This window comes from Ambystoma mexicanum, chromosome 9 (assembly GCF_040938575.1).
Source record: "Ambystoma mexicanum isolate Mex_15411 chromosome 9, UKY_AmexF1_1, whole genome shotgun sequence".
Classification (NCBI taxonomy): Eukaryota; Metazoa; Chordata; class Amphibia; order Caudata; family Ambystomatidae; genus Ambystoma; species Ambystoma mexicanum.
The window spans coordinates 1,077,955,254-1,077,972,625 of record NC_090931.1 but is presented as its reverse complement, the minus strand read 5'-3'; the positions used below and the strand labels follow the sequence as shown (position 1 = coordinate 1,077,972,625).

At 44.8% G+C, this 17,372-nt stretch overlaps 1 protein-coding gene across 3 annotated transcripts in view; it reads right to left on the bottom strand.

Moving 5' to 3' along the window:
* Positions 1-17,372, bottom strand: part of ACVR1 (activin A receptor type 1) — a 903,677-nt gene that overhangs the window by 413,679 nt on the left and 472,626 nt on the right. For all 3 annotated transcript variants that reach the window (XM_069616402.1, XM_069616400.1, XM_069616401.1), the window contains one exon: positions 8,688-8,787. In XM_069616402.1, the coding sequence (XP_069472503.1) occupies positions 8,688-8,787 (100 nt within the window). The remainder of the gene's footprint in view (positions 1-8,687; positions 8,788-17,372) is intronic.

The following is a 17,372-nucleotide window of genomic DNA, read 5'->3' as shown; positions in this document are numbered from 1 at the left end:
CTAGCGAAATACAGTTCTACAGAGTGTGCGTGAAACGTGACAAGGCACACACGGAGTTGGCTGCCTGTAAAGCCATACCCCCTGAAGAAAACACTTTCTTTGCCCAGCCATCAAAACGCTTGGCATCCCTATCAGGAGGGATGGTAGGGTACGACGCCTGCTTTGCTGGGGCCATTGCCGCCTGCACCACCAAACTCTCCGGAGTGGGGTGCGTGGTCAAGTAGCAGGGGTCCATACTTTCTGGGCGGTATTTTCACGGCAAAGACTTGCTCACTGCCGGGAGACTCTCTGGAGCAGTCCAGCTGCTGCCACCCTTCTCTGCAAGGCCATATGTAACGGCAGTACCGGGTCAGTTGGTGGACCTTGGTCGAGGATATCAGTCAGGTAATCCTGCAGAAAATCCACTGGTGGCGCAGACCACCCCAAAGTATTCTGTGACCCTAGACATAAGACGCTGGTACGGGAACTCAGCATGGGTGCCACGGTCAGGCCTACAGAACTCCACCTCCGGAGAGGTGTCCAGACCACTGGCGTCGTGCAACGACTGCCGCAGGTCTTCAATCTGGCTATGACCAGACAACATCTCGTCAGGTACCTCCACAGAAACCATACGTTCCTCAAACCCTTCCTCCACCTGAGAAATATAATCCAGAGGCTGGAATGAGGGCACAGAAAAAGGGACAAAGACATTTTTAGCCTTGGCCAGAGCCTTTCTAGGGGGTTCCACCGTGCCACGGGGCACCTCCGACAAAGCAGCCTCGAAAGGCGTCAAGGGAATCTGCGTCGTCGAGGGCGGAGCCCCGAGCATGTCCTTCGACAGCCTGGGCGCCGAAGGCATCGACGGCTTCCTCGGAGGCGGAGCCTCGAGAGAGTCCCTCGACAACCTTGGCGCTGAAGTCTTCTTCGAAGACCTCACAGGCTCCGACGGTCTCGAATACGTCAAGGAACGGGACCTGGAGCGTGCAGGTCTAGAGCGACCATCCCTGTCCGACCGGTACCTCGAAGGTGCCCGGTGATCGCGACGACCGCTCGAGCCCGAAGGCGTGCGAGTGGTGTCTCTAGCATGGTCACGGCCGGCGTCTTTCGATGGCGCAGATGGAACGGAGCCTTGCGACTGAAAAATCGCCAACATCTCCTGCCGGAATAAATCCCATTCCGCAGGAGTGGAGCGCTTGTTGGGACAAGCCACCCGCCGACGGGCGGAGTCCTCGGACGAGGACGGGGAAGGCGACCGATGCTGGCGCTTCCGTCAGTGCCTCTAAGAGGCAGAGGAATGGCGGGACCTACTCCTAAACCGAGACACCCCGGACTTACGCTGACGATGCGGAGAGTCGCCCCTCGAATCATCAGTCGAAAGCCCAATGGATCTAGACTTCCGGGGCTAGGCCACCTTACCTACAGAAAGCTTCTTACGCTTCCGCAAGGCCTTCGATGTAAGCGACTAGCAGTCTACAGAGTCATCCGTGTCGTGGTCCTCACCGAGGCACCAGAGGCAGGCGTCGTGCAAATCCATCAACATCTTGGACCCACAGTCCCAACACTTTAAAAACCGGCTGCAGGGTGGAAGACGAGGAAGTCATCATGGAAATCTTCACAACAAACAGGTTCGAAGAACCGAAAGAACAGAATTCAGAAGAACCGAGGCGCGCCGCGATCTCTGAAGCGAACACGTTCGCGTAAAAAATTGAACTGAGGCTATGGCCATCGGGCGTCCTACTTATAACATCTGGTGACATCGGCTCGACGGAGGCCCTCGAGGACAACGTATCGACGTCATCGACGCAGAAAGATTTTCCGAAGCAGCACAGCTGTGGCGATTACTGTCATAGATATGGAATACATCGGAGGACCCAATCCCCTCGAAAAGACTTTGCACCGTGTTTTAGAAGTCTGAAGAAAAGAAGAATCAATGTAGGGCCACAAGCTGTTATACCTGTGAGTAGTAAAAGATTCTACAACAAGAGGTAAGGTCTTAGACTTTCACAGTACCTTTAGTTAGAAGAAAATGCAGCAGATGACTTCTGTTCCTGTGCAGCTCTGCAGATCCTGGCGTTCCTGGGCCTCAGTCGTGGAGACAAGAGGGAGGACTTCTGGGGACTCCTGCACTGCAATGAGATGTTACCGACAGCAACTGGCAATCTTCAAACTAGTGGCTATTCTGTGTTTCAGCTCCTCGCGTCTACCGCAAACAGCAACACCGCGGTTTCTGGCTGTCGGGATGGGCTTTCCTTGCATCTGGTATCCAGCACTCTGTTGAGGTGGCTCAGGCTCGGTCAGTCCTGCTTCCTGGGAGCAGGGAGGATCTTCCTGGAGCTCTTGGCCAGCTTAAAAGCAACGCACACAAACTGGTGTTCATCTCCCTGGCTCTTCGGTTCCAGCAGCAACTGTAGTGGAAGTGCAACCAGCTTCGAGAGGATGTCCAGGTGGCTTACTTTCGAGTTGATTGGTCCCACCAACTCAAGGGGAGAAGTCGTCCTTGCAGGGCTTCTCTAGTCGAAACGAAAAAAAAGGGGGGGTTTCAGCACAGCAGCAGGGCTTCACCAGGCAGAGCAACAGTTCAGGAGTTGCAGCAGGCGTCTTAAAGTTCTTCTTCGGATTCCTTCGTCCAGTGATCGACTGCCTTCCACGCCAAAAAGCCTCGCCTTTTAAGCAGGTTTCTCCCATTCATTCCAGCCTAGCTGTCAGTCAAACAACAGGGTTGCTTGTCCTTGCCAGACAGCCATCTGGCCAATCACCTAAGAGTGCATTCCTGCCTCCTAGGAGATTAAGCACAGGGAGTTTAGGGCACCTCCCTCACTTCCTGCCCCCACCACACACCCTGGAGCCAGAGGCGGGTTTCACTCGTGAAGCCCGCCAAAGACAAAATGAACAAAGGGACCAAACCTGATTTGGCGCGCAGAATGAATCTCAAGGCGGCCCTTCCCACAGAGAAATGGCAAAAAAAAGACTGGGGCCATTTTGACAAAAATGGCACCCAAGGGTGCTTTACTGCAGCTGCCAACGCAGCTCGCGGTAAAGACACACGAAGGTAGCAAAAAGTAAACCACTGCCACCAGCCATTAATCGTAGAAAGGGGAACATAAAATTGGTACATGGAAAGTTTGACAAAGGGGCTACTAAGTAACCCCTCCAGCACCCTATTGTACGATAGTGTGTGCTGGGTCTAGAAAGTTACAATCGTAAAGTCAATTTCACTTTACTGCTCTTGGAAACAGTAGTTATCCAAGGGAAAGGTATTTAAACCTTTGGGGTAATCTGAAAGGCTTCCATGTAGCACTGCACTGAAGGTGCATTGTGCTACAATGTAAAAAGATGCCTATGGAGTTTGTCAGACTCCAAAGACCAAATGAAACACAGAGTTAAAATAACATTAAAATACATGAGACTGTGGGAAAAAAGGGTCTCACTCTCTCCAGGTAAAAATGAAGAAGTCCCAGAGTCCAGCAAAAGAGCTGTCAGTCTCTAAGGTAGATAGGAATTAGCACATTTCTGAGAATTCTCCTTAACAGTGCCTGATGCATCAAGCAATGCCCTTTAAAAGCTGCCACTAGATCCACATATTTAACTGTCAAAACCCTTTGGAAGGGGCAGTGTGATGAATACAATTTCAAAATCCTAGATAACATTCAAGTTTAGAAGTTCTATGTCCTCAAAGATTTGAGAGGTTCTACAAAACAGAAACTTTAGGGAAAACTCAAACAACTTACCAAACTGTTTCAATAAGAAGCATGTCATTCATTAAGCATTATGTAATTGACGACATGGAAAAGATGCAATTCTATGAGGAATCTGCACAAAAGGTATTGTGGCAGATCAGAATGACGACACATACACTGGGTTGACATTTTCACTCGTTATTTATTAAATAAGAAAGGCCTAACTTTCCATATTGCTATGCCTATATAAATAACTAAGGTGCTTGTCGGTCGTCAGGAAGTCGTCAAATGAAAAAGGTCTGCTGTCTTTGAAGGCATCATCAAGTAAGATACAGACAACAGACTTAAAATTCAAACATAAGATATTTATTAACTTCAATGTCGGGATCGTTGAAGGCCTAACTTGCCTATGCTAAGGTTGGATTTCCCTACCTGAACATAACTAAGGAAAATCTGAGTCAAAGAGTTCAACTTAAGAGTCTGTGTACAAAATCTATCCTTGCCCTCACAACTACAATTAACCAATTTGTAGCCACGTCAAAGTCAAAAGAAATAGTGTTCATCTCAAAGTTCTGAGCTTCTTCCAGCTCACAGCTTACTTTCAGCTCCCCTCCCTTCTCCAAGAATAAGAAAGTTCAATGAAAAAGTCTTAAAGTTTACCTTTCTCCAGTTCAAGGCGCTATAGTTAAGAACCAATCCTTGGGGTTCCCTTACCCAAGTTTCAAGTAATGCAATCAAAAACAAAAAGGTCAAGACTCGATTCTCAATACAAAAAGTGTGGTCCTTCAGGTCTCAGAATTCCCTTTCCCATGAGGTCGACGTCACCACTGAACACTTGCTCCAGTCTTTCAAAAAGGCTTAACAAAATACTAGGTCAACCGGACCCTCATTCTGGCTTACTTCACTAGCTCTTCTGCAGTGGTTTCATTAGGTTGTTGCTCGGTGTCCTTATTTTTCACCATTCAGGGCTCTCTGCTATAGGCGCAGTTGTTAGACCGCATTTTCCATCCATTACAGGTCACGCAACCAGTACCCCAGGACTCCTCAGCACACACCCTGGTTCCTTGGCACTTATTCCTGTGCACCAAGTCAACTTCACTTAATTCCTTTTATTGGCCTCTCAGCTATATGGGTATTCTTGCACTTCTCTGGCTTCTCCTTCCAAGCCTGGTGGCTCTGCCGCACTGCATTCACTCATAAACGTTGCCAATCGGTGGCCTTGCCGCACTGCATTCACTCATAAACGTTCACTATGTGGCTCTCATTAGCCTTTGATGCATTTGGGTTTAAAGTTAGTCAAATCGTGCTATAACATACTTTTAATATTGTTTACTTTGTTTAGTGTTGTATGTGCACTTATGTAGTTCAATTGTAAGATCTCATTCCGTCGATATTTAATATGCACTTATTTGCTTCAAAGTTAAATTTCCATTTAGTTCGGTATTCAATATGCATGTATTGGCTTCAAAGCAAGGACCTTTATTCCCTTGCGGTCCCACATGATCACCCCAGTGCTTACAGACACGCCCGACACTCGCCGACCTGTTGTCCGCCTTCCCAGTGGTTTCCCCAACTACCTTTTGAATTGTGAAGTTGGGAAAACCCCACTGGTGCGAGTTCAGCTCGCCAGCCATGTGCTTCTCTCTGTTCGCCAGCTCCACGGCTTCTTTCTGGATGTGTGCGGCATCCTCGCTGCACCAGGATCCTCTTTAGCAGCTCATGCTGCTCGCACTTTGAGATTGAGGCTCGCAGTCCTGGGCAAATTACTCAGTCCACTCGTTTCGGGTTCCACAAGTCTTTCGGGATAATTGTCAGCGCCTTGGCTCTGTGTCTGGTCCCATCACAGCTGCCTCCTCATAAGGGTCTTCTGCTCCTCCTGTTGCTCCCCATGTCGCCCTCTTCTCTGCTGGGATGTTTCATACACCTGCAGCCCCTCGACAGGCTGCAGGTGTGGTTGTCCAATTAGTCCGGCCTGACCACAATTCTTTGTCATCGTCCCAGTACCAAAGTGGTGAAAAGGTATAATCTCCAATGCTCTTAGTGGCCTTTTCTTCGTCCCAGTACCATTAAATGTTACATGTGGAAAAATGAGGGAAAATGGCGTATAATTGCCCCTAAAGGTTGGGGGAGGGTTAGGTTGGGTGTCAATAGGGAAAGGGGCGATATCATTTCTCTCCCAAGGTTTCCCAATCCTCAAGGACCCTCCACAGAGGTGATACTCCCTCACTTCTCCACCCCTCGGGTAAGGATGCAATAGTGATGGCCTTTCCCTGGCCATGTGTGCAGGGGATCCTAGGGGAGTAGTCGTGAGAATACCCCCAGTTTTCTTGCATGTCCAAAAACGAATTCTAACTGATACTACCACTATTCTAACAAAATAAGGTCAGGAAAATGTCTCCTTTCACCAGTCTTTTCTTGCAAGGTTTCACCTATGCTTCCGACTGATTAGTAGGTTAACTTTAAATAGTCTGTCACCAAGTTCTTTGGGCTTTCTCTCCTCTTTAGGGACTTTATTCCAGGAATCCTTTTAACTGTCTTAATCTTTGCTCGACACCGATATGTCTTTGGTACTCCAGTAACATTTCCGCAGACGGGATATGCCTTCTTGGTAGGTAATGTTCCCTCTCTCCTGGATTGAGTTGTATATCTCTCCGCTTATGGGCGTCACTTCAGTTCTTTTTCTCTCAGAGCATTCTCCCTCTCTTGATTTGAACGCCCTCTTCAGTTATTAGCATATGTGGTAGTTTCCTCTCTTGCCAGGGTATTTGTTCCTCACGCTTAATACTCTCACATTCTCACATAGTTCTGTTTCAGTAAAGTTGATGACTCATCAATTTCACTGGGACAAGTTTCTCCCGTTCTCCCCGTTAACTTGGAATCTGCAGGGGAACATCTCAGGGGCCTCGGGTCACTCGGGTTCTCTTCAGTTCATCCATTTCTTTTCTTTCTCGTTTTGGCCGGCATCCCGCTCTTGGTCATCTGCCCCTGCGCGGACAAGTAAGACTGTGGGAAAGCAGGCGTTTGCTGATGTTTCAGTGTTGTGGTTTCAGCGCTGTTGGGCGGGTACCCTGCCCACAAAAGCGTTGTGGTTACGCCGCCACTGGGATTTAGGCTCCCTTTTGCTTGGCTTCTCTCCCTCTCTGTACCCCGTGGGTCTTCCAGAGTTTTGCTTTAGCTCACAGAACAGTTTTGAAAGTCGCAGCTCTTTGTGCTCCTTGGCTCTGCCTCTCTCAGGTGCCATGCAGTCAGGGGGCTTCCCCTGCTGACCTACAAGTCTCTCTGCTCTGCTTCTAGCCTCCTCGTCTCAGTAAAATGAAGGTCTCTTATTAAAGAGACGGACCTTCTTTTATGTTTCTAACAGGAATGTTTAGTTTGGTCTTCATCCAAGTGTCTGAACTTCAAACTGCTCTTCACATCAGATAGTCCTATGTATGCCACCATAGGGAATGAGTTTGGAAGTCCTTCTCCCATAAGGTGGAAGTCTCACCCAGTGTGGTCCCACCTGCGCAATGCCCTAGGAAGGGTCTTGAGAAGCAGGCTCACCTCCCCAACCACAAAGGGGGATTGGCTCCACCTTGGGGTGAAGGGACAAATTCTCTCGATTTGTCAGTTGTTTTAATTGTATACTGCATTAAAATCCTAAGCATTCATTTACACAGACGCTGGAGTAAAAATTATTTTTATACACAAAAGGCACTGTGTCCGTGCACAAGAATCGTGTAGAAAAATCTAAAAAGCTGCATGTAGGAACCTTGACTCAATTAGGACATCTGGTATAAAAAATGACTTACATTTTGCCATTTAACTTTTAAAGAGCCACCAATCTGGGTGGTTGCGGTCTAAAGAAATGTTCTTAGATGCCTGCATCGCTGAGTGCCAGAAATTCAAAGTTACTTTTCCTAACCTAGATCTTTCCCTACTGAACCCTAGCAGAAATATAATAAAAATGTGAATGTTATCCTGTATTTTAAAAGAACTGTAAGAGGAAAATGCCATGTAACACTTGATGATTTAATGTTCGTTAAGGGGATTCTGAAAGATTAACCAGTCTTGAACTAAATAAAAGTAGGTGCTGTTTATGACTCATTCAAGAGTGTCCCTAGAAATATGGATAACCACTGAACTGCATGAAGTCTATGCTGCCCTGTGCCAAGCAAAAACATCTTGTTGGATGGGTTATCCCATCTAAACATTGACTTACAGTTAAAAGCTCAGTCTTTCTCCGGCATTAAAAGATATGTTCACTCAAGGTGGGAAACCTGTGATCTAGAAAGGAAGGATATCCATGAAAAGATAATAGGTGGATTTATGGGCAAATGTAATATTTCCCCAAAGATCTAGAACATCTAAAGAGGAGGTCTGCAACCTTTGGCTCGCCAGAAGTTTTGGACTACCAATTCCATTTGCCCACACCATTGAATATGCTGGCATGGGTTAATGGGAGCTGCATTCTCTAATGTGGATAGCCAAAGGTTGCAGAATACTATCTAAAGTCACATTAGTCAGAAGTCTTAGAAGAAATGTACATCTGCCTCACTCAAATAATGGGCAGATGCAAAGATGACATCCATGAAAGGGAAACTCCTTCACTTGCCCATGGAAGAGAATGTGAAGCCAAAATATCAACCAGTGAGCAGGCATGGGTTCCTAGAGCCAAGGTGTCTGAATAGTATGTGCCAGGACATATGATTGGGATTGTGGAGAAGGTAGCAATGGGCTTTCTTTGTTTATTATCTTTTTCTAAGGATTATTCTATCCTACTACTGCAGGTTAGCAGATTACAACAGGGAGAGGTCTTGTTTTCATGGAGAGTGAGAAATGAAACCAAAGTGTACATAAACCATGAATAAAATGTAATCTCTTCCATGTACAGATTTCATAGCCAGTGTTGCCTTTGCACATTTAGTTTTAAAGGTACTCCAAGGTCAGTTTGTTTTCATTAAAGAAACTCATTTGGAGAGCTAAAAGGTGATGAACTATGTGCATATGGGAGGGTATAGTAGCATATTGTTTCAAGAGAAGAAAACTCACCTACGCATTCCGATAGTGTGATCTGGCGTGCCACTGTTCTTTGCACCAGAAACGGAAGACCAGAGCCACTGCCAGAGGTACAGGAATGGTCCAATAGATCCTGCATGTAAAGAAAAATGACCAGGCTGTTAGAGAAATTATAAATGTGTCTATATAAACACATTTATGGCTATAGAGTGGCAACAATGTTTAGAAGAACCCAAGGAGCGGAGGGGAGTGGTAAACAAGATTTTCCGGTAAGATATGCATGATCTGTTGTACACCTCCCAGAAGTATCTTTCCCATTCATTCTCTACACCTTCACAAAATGTGCTATTATGTTATTTTCAAACGTTCCAATGTAGACAAGTTACAATTCAGGTCTAAACCATTTACACAATAATTAAGTGTTTAACCTTGGAGATGGAATGGCTATAGCGTCAACTAAAGCTTTTATAATTGGCACGCTGTAACTGTTCACAAGTCAAATTGTGGACCACAAATATAAAGCAGATTAGCATTTTCCCCAATCATTGACACTGCATGAAGAGACACAGGGCACATTTACTGTTTAAAATAGGTGCACTTTAAGAAATATTTTTCTACCGAAGTGCATACTGACAATTCTAGAAATTGAGAGATTTGGTTCTCAAGCTAAAAAAATGGCATAGTTATCTGGTATGAAAACTACATGTAGTTTTGCCTTCAGGGCACACGTCCTGTGAGCATGCTTGGGATGCCAACACTCCACTTTGGGCTGCTTTTGAAATTTGGAACTGGGACCATACACTTGATTTAGTATTGCCCTGTGCAACAGATAGGATGTACACGATTTGTAGTTGGAAGGGGAGTCCAAACCTGCAGAAATAGGTTCTTCAAATTGGGGGTCAATGAGGAAGGCTACATTACTGGATCTTTATGCGTATATCATTACTGAGCATGAAAAAAGTACATAAGGATGGAACATGTTCACTTTGCCAGTACGGGTTGTTTTAGCAAGGCTGAATTTTAGACTATATAGCCAAGAAGTTAATGAATAGAGCAAATTTAGAAATGACCAGATGACGGGAGTTTTCCTAAAGTCCACTTCAAGGACTTCATAAAACTATCCCTTTGGTATACTGGTTCCCAACTCTTAGTACAAGTATGTACTACTCAAGGCACCTTGGTAGAGTGGCACAGCAGTTGACTTATCATAGGAGGAATATGTCAGCTGTGGGTAAGTACACTGAACCCAGTTAGTACGAACATATCAAAAGGGTTATATTAAAATATGTAATTTATTATATTTACTCACGGAAGTCAAAAGTATATTTAGCTAAAATAACCAACACACTTAAGAATACTTATTACTACTTTTCAAAGGCCACTGCTTAGTTGGTAGTTGCTTGCGGTACAATTGTTACAGAGTTTGACACGAATGACAGTTCTACCGTATTATCGGTAGAACCATGCACTCGTGCAAAGACAAACATATACAGTAATTGTATCTAGTTAGCAAAACCACATAATAGAAAAGTATTTTAGGAAGGAAAAAGATTGGTTAGTATTACAGTAGCAGAGCTTAACGTTCTAGAGACACTTTCTTGGCAAACTAAGTCCGATCCCTAACTGCATGCAAACGTCAGTTAGGAGAGAGCTCAAAGTTTTACGAAGAAGCAGAACAGCAAAAGTTCCTGAGGATACTTTCACTCTCTAGGACAAGATACTTGAAGAATTAACACAACGTTGGAGACCCTGCGAAAGGACACACTAAAGGGACAAAAGCCGGCAGCTTGGGTCTGAGGTTAGAGGGGACACCCTGGATAGCTCTTCACGCACTTCATCAGGAGCAACTTCTCAGTTCATTGTAAGCAATACCTTTCACCCCAAGGTACCTTAGGTTACTGGTTCCATTCATGCACTCAGGAAGACAAAGGGCAGAGGAGTGGAAAACTACCCCTCCCCACTTCCTGCCTGCCCAGACCAACTGGATCTAAGGAGGAGCGGGGGTGCAAGGGTTCCCGCCATAGGTAAAAAACACACACACAGACCTATCCCCCTCCAAAAATGGTAGAAGATGGGCTAACAAAGGACACCCATTATAGAAATGGTGAAAAAAAAAGAAAGGAGCCACCATGTTAGAACATAGGTGACAGATTGTGCACAACCCGAAACTGAATACGGTCTGTGGTAGAAAACAGCAGAATAGATGGGTAGAAAATGTCCACTGCCACTAGCCATAAATATAGGGATGTCTATGTGATTATAAAGACACAGGAGCAGAGAGAAGGGGGATACTGGGTATCCCCTTAACACCCCACATAAGGGGGTGTGGGCTAATCTCTAATAGTATAAGGTTTTAGAAGGGATACAAAGTAACCCTCTATCCTTACGAACTGTGGTTACTCGGGGATAAAGAAAGAATCTCAAATGAGAACCCTAAGGGGTTCCCCCAGCAACACTGCCCATAACGAGCTGTGTGCTGCCAAAGTTAAACTAAACACAGATGACTTAAGAGACCTGGAGGAAAGTAGACTTCATAGTAAAAGTAAAAACACAGAACAAGAGTTCAAAAAAGTCAGAGGAAATGAGAATGAATAAGCGGAAAAAGGCTCCACTCATTCAGGATAGAAAGAAAAAGGTCCAGAAGTCCAGCAAAAAGTACTGAGGTCTCACTAGGAGAGGGGATGAAGCATAAACATGATAAACTTCCCTAACACCAGAACAATAGTAAGACATTTCTAATTATATAACAAAATGTTTTAGTCCCATCTCTCAAGCACCAAAAAGCACACTATAATGGTTGTTGATGCATTGCTGGGACTACATCCATGTACAACATGCATACCTTTTTTTGCGTGCCGCAAGGCACAGCTTCTAAACCACATTCAGCAATGTAACTGTGCCTCGGAAACTCAAGTTAAACATTGGTAACCTGGAGCTCTTTAAATAACAGATTTCCACCCCCATTAAACATGGGCAACCATTTGTTGTAGTAATTGCCACCTAGCCCATTATTCCACAACAGTTGAGAGGAACAAAAGCTGTGACTTTGGAGATTGTGACTTAGTTTCCATCTGCATTTGGAATCAATTATGCAATATTTCTCCTCAACATGTCCTACTATTAAAAGAAACACCACATTGCTTTCTCTTATGATGGTTGTTCACACAATTTAGGGCTACTGATTTAACTTACTCTTAACCGGGCATGCCTCCGTTAAGTAACCCGCACTGGTTGGGCAGCACAACTTTTTCAAAGCTCACAATCCATTTCTACACATAATTGGAATGGACATAAAGGTTCTGGTCACTCAGCTACTATCCACAGATCCTAGCTTGTGTAGCAGCACAAGAATAGTAGAAGCAGTCTATGGCTGGGACCTTCTAATGCGAAAATTATGGATCGTTTGTATGTCCACCATAAGGATTCAAACAAACAATTTCTACATGCATTTGGTGTTAGCCTGTGAACTTTATTGAGAAGTACTCTTACATGAAAATAACACTGCCTTAACACCTGGTTCACCACAAACAAAGAAGGTAAGTCAGTTTGGTCTAAAATAACAAAGGCAATTTTGCAATGCACATATACAATGCTTGCTAGATGGCCAACAGTACTACTGTGTTATTCTACAACCGAGGCTTTGGTGCCGACCCTCAGTGGGTTAAAGGAAACGGTGGTGAAGAGCACTCCATGCCTGTTCAAGCATGTGAGCTGCAGGAGTTTGTTTTCAATGTCTGATCATGCAAGAGCATTGTGGCACAGCTGGAGAAATAAAATCACAGGATTCTGGCAGAGAGGGAGAACTGTGTTAAGTTCATGAACACAATGTCTGGAAGCAGGGGTGGGACAGTCTCTGGATGAAGGCATACTTGAAAGGCGACTATGGATGATAACGGACACTGCACCAGTTAACAGCAGTAAGGATAAAAGCGGAAAGACCTGAAGACTGACGCAACACAAGACACCTACGAGAGAGGGAGGGATGGGGTGGAGGAACACCACTGAATGCCAGACAAAAAAAGCCTTGCCTAGTAAGTGGAATGAGGTGAGAAGGCCTCAAAAAGGTGAAGTGGATAGAGGATCGTGAGGGAAGAATCCTAAACCATGCTCACAGACATACCAACATAAGCAGAGCTGGCGAGAATTTGTAGAGATTTGTAGAGCCAGAGAGTGGCAAAGCAACCAGCGGACGGAAAGAACAGAAAGGTGGGAGAGTGGCGCACTGAAATTTGCAAGAGAAAGCATTGATCGCATATCTCTGCATGTTGGAACTTGATTGAATAGCTTCTAAAGCCACTGAGAAAAATGTGCTGCATACTGGGGCTTGATAGCAAAGTGGGAGCTACTGAGAAAGGGAATGGCCTGAAGTCCTCAAGAACCTTTAATGTAAAAACACAAGAAAGATCCAAGGTGTCAACCAAAGGGAAAGTACAGCGTTCCAGGCAATCTGTCAAAGTTTCTAAATGGGAATTCTGAACTGTACTCTGGTTGGTTGTCAAGAATATGAAATTTCCCACAGAATCCAGTAGAGAGTAGCTTCAGTCTGCCAAACACATGGATTTCAGATTCAGAAGCCTGACCAATTCATTGTCCATACACTCTGGTATCATCACCCTTTCCATTTCGCACCATCAAAACTCTGTTTATTAAGGATAACCTTTCAAGTCATTTACGCTGCAAATGTCTTTGAATTGACAACTCTTCGAACATCGCCTTTAGCCACCAGATCTTCGACTCTAACCAGTGGAAGCAAGTCATAAACTCGACCCAGCGCTTACCAATATCTCTTCCTTGCTCGACCTTTGACCCAGCCATGGTGAGCCCATCAAACAGAATCACTCCAATGCGGACTTCGAACCACACAGCGCTCTTGCTTAGAACAGGTTCAAAGCCATCTTGCTGCTTGAACCAGTACTACTTTCTGAATTCAAACCTGGTTCGACATGCACAGTCACCATTCTTAAGTTTGGTTCAATTCCATTAAGATACTGTTGAGTTTCCACCTTTTGCGATTCTGGAGCCTGGCAAGCCACCCATTTACACCTTTTTCCACAAGACTTAATTTTTGGTGACATGGTTAGTGATTTAGAATTGACTTTTACCCCTACTAAATTATTTGCTTGCTTGCATCATGCACATTCTGCATATTCTGGGTTCTTTCACAGGGATGGGTCTTTGCAAGGTTTTTCATAGTGCATTTATATTGTATATTGATGTGTTTGACTAAAGTATATATTTTTTTATAGAACCTTGTTTGGACATTCCTGTATTTTGGGCTGTTTGCACTATTTGGGTTGCTACTGACATCACATTTACACCCCTCTTAAGAGTATAGCCTGGCCTAGGCTCACATTACCACCAAGAAAGTAAAGGAATTCTAGCTCAACTGTGCTGGTTTCATCTATAGGATTGGAATTGCTGTTCTGTAGTAGTGCAAGGGCCAAGTAGGCAATTTAGCTAATACTCAGGGGATATAAGTGGTAGGGTGTGTGTGGGTAATAGGCTATATAATAGGGAAAGTGGGTTTGGAGGGGGACCCCCCCCCAAAATATATTTTAAAAAAAATGTGATTAGTTTATTCAGCCAAATATTTTCAGCCAAAAACTCTGCGAAAATAACCCTGGCGATCGAATAACATAGAACCGTTTTAACAATGCCTCAGATTTATGGTTGCTTCTGCTAAGCGTAGTAGATGCGGGTACCAGCTTGGGCACATCCATGTTGGTGTGAGGAGTAGAAGTGCTACTCTCCTTTTGCAGTTTCTGTGCCACTGTGGAAACCTGGTGGTGAGAGAAAAGCATAGGCAAATATCCATGACCATGTCATCCAGAGGGAATTGCCTACTGGCTCCTATTCTGTGATCTGAGACGCAAAACCTGGCACTATGTGTTTGCACATTTGGCAAATAAAACAATCTGTTTTCCATCTGCTCAATGTGTTCGAATGTATGTGTCAGTTTCCATCCCAGCCCCTAGGACAGCATATGGAAGCTGGGATTATCTGCTAGACATTTTTCAGTCCATGGCACATGTTCAGATACTATTGACAATCCAGTCTTAATGCACCAATGCCAAATTAGCAGTACTATTTGGAAGAGATTACGGGAGCGTGTGCCTCCCCGTTTGTTTACATTGAACATTGCTTAGGTCCTTTATCTGTGTCTGGAAGCTGCATAATTCTAGGATTCTTGCTAGCAACCCTGTTGCATCATCCACACCCCTTAGATGGTGTAGTACTGGAGGGGAGGGTCCTGCTTCATCATTATATCATTAGTTGTAAAGTTTACTTAAAAGGGGGCTATTGGGAAAGCAATCCTCCAATGGGGTGGGCACCACAATTCTCTGCAAGATTACCTCAAGAATTTCTTACTTTTATAGGATATGCTTATTGGTATTTCATGTGGTCCTGTTGCCAGAGCATCCCTCCTGCACCGAGGGATAGAAATACAAATTGCAAAATGTTCTTGGGTATACTATCCTCAAGAAATTGGAAGGACCTCCTGTGTGACTTGCACAAGAACATTTTTTGTCAAAGAAGCTTTACATTAGTTTACTTCCTAGGTGTTTGAAACCAACATTTGAAACTACGATGTTATGTGTCAGTTAAAGTATCAAACTTTGACAAACTTCCGCAGTCATAAAGAACATTCTTTAATCACAAGGCACAGGAAAACATTCATATCCAATGCATTTCAGTCATTTTGACCATCTTCAGGGTTCATGATTGGTCTGCTTTTCTTTGCTTATATCTGTGTTATCAAATGTAAGGGAGGAAGGTTCTCCCAGGCCCCCCCCTTCATTCCTATCAAAGGTGCACACTATACTCATTACGCGATTCACTATGCACCTCTGGCCAAGATGTGGGCCACCCATTGAATGACACATAACTGTGCATGGCCTACAAGCCGTGAGACTCCATTTTTATTTGTTACATACTCCATTTTCCTATGAGGCCACATGAAAACGCTGAATGCAGACCTGCTCACCTCTGCAGTGGCCCTGTTCTCACGGAAGCTTGGGCGCGAAAAATAACTAAACAGTGCATCTCTCGCCTTCCTTTTACATCACTGCCCTGTGAATGACCGGGCCAGAGCCTGGTCCTGGAAAAAAACATCTGTCTCCATAAACCTGCCTCTGCACTAACAGGCTCCGTCTAGAGAAGTATAGACCGCAAGCCCCCCTAACCTAATACCTCTTTCATGTAACAGTTGCATGACCCTCCAGTGTATGCTACTCCAGTTCACCACCTATCACTAATACCGTGTGGCCATATATTCTTCTCTGTGCTAACAAACAGTAAAGCGGACTTCATTAGATCTAAAGAAATAGCTGATGAATGCATCAGTGACAGTGTATTAAATAAGACGCCTGGACCTTTGCACTCATGTTTATTGTTCAGGATCAAAGCCTAATAAGGTATACATGTTGAGATTTATAAGTAAAGTTAAGATATTTATGGCCAAATGGGCAAATGTTAGCTAGTCAAACTCACAGCAACGTGGACACCGCCTGACCCTGCACCCCTCCCAGATGAGCCCAGCTGACCCGCATGCTCCACAAAGTTACCATCTGAAGTCAATCAAGAAGCACCATCCATATGTGCAACATACTGACCAGTCCCCTCTGCCCAATGAACATTACCAATTGTATCCCCTATAATATGCGTCATAGATAACGGGTTGTTGTAATATAATGTGTATGTTTTGTGTATTTTGGCAGAGCGACCTCGGAGTGCCCCATATTTTACTTTATATAAAACGTGTCTTACCTCACTCGCACTTGGTTCTGGTCTCATTCCCTACTGGGGTGTGTCCATTAGTGTCTCTTATTTGGAGATTGTATTCTAATTGTGGGGGATGCCAGCTTTCATTTGGTGACCCTGATGCAAGAGCGTTCTTTCGGTCCTTTTGGCATAAGATGTCCCCCGGCAACAGAGGCGAGATCCAGGGCGCGCCCCCGTCAATGCTGCCCACTTACGGCAACTGGTACCATTAGAAGTGCACACAATTAGGACAAGAAGGGTCCACGGGTCCCGGCTTTGCAAGTACCCGGCCGTACCGCTCGCCAGAGCTGGGTGTGGGCATGGAGTGTGGGGCAGCCCCTTGACAGACCGGGTCCGGAGGCTCTCTGATCAAGATGGATGTGTGAGTATCAAGTGCGAGAGACCCTAAAAGAAGATGTGGGGGGAAGAAAGGGGGAGGTAATCGGATAAAAGTATCCTGGGACTACATGGCGTAGATAAGAAACCGGGCACTTTTCAGGAAACGGGGTACTTTTCTTCACTATCCTTATTCTTTCGCATATGGCCATTAGGAGTTTATATTATAAAGAGGTGAACCAAGGTACAGGAACATAACTCCACGAGGGTGTAGAAGGCAGCGCCACATAGTACTATCTCGACTAGTACAGGGATTAAATGGTGAAAAAGTAACAAAGTAGGAGTCTCATGTAAAGGGAAGATTGGGAGTCGTTTTTATAAACGCTTTTTTTCCTTTTCTTGCTTTCTTTATCTAGTCTCTTGAGAGGGTGATCCAGAGGGGCCAGAACAGAGGGAACAGTTTGGGTGCAGCAGAGGGAGGGGGAAAAATAGGGGACAGCATGCAGACTCAATGTTTCTCGTTTATATATAATGTTCTGTTTAAATGTCGCATGATTTATGTGCGTCCGTCTGTTGACTGTCATATGTTACGTCTTGTTTAACTTTGGTTCAGCAATGACA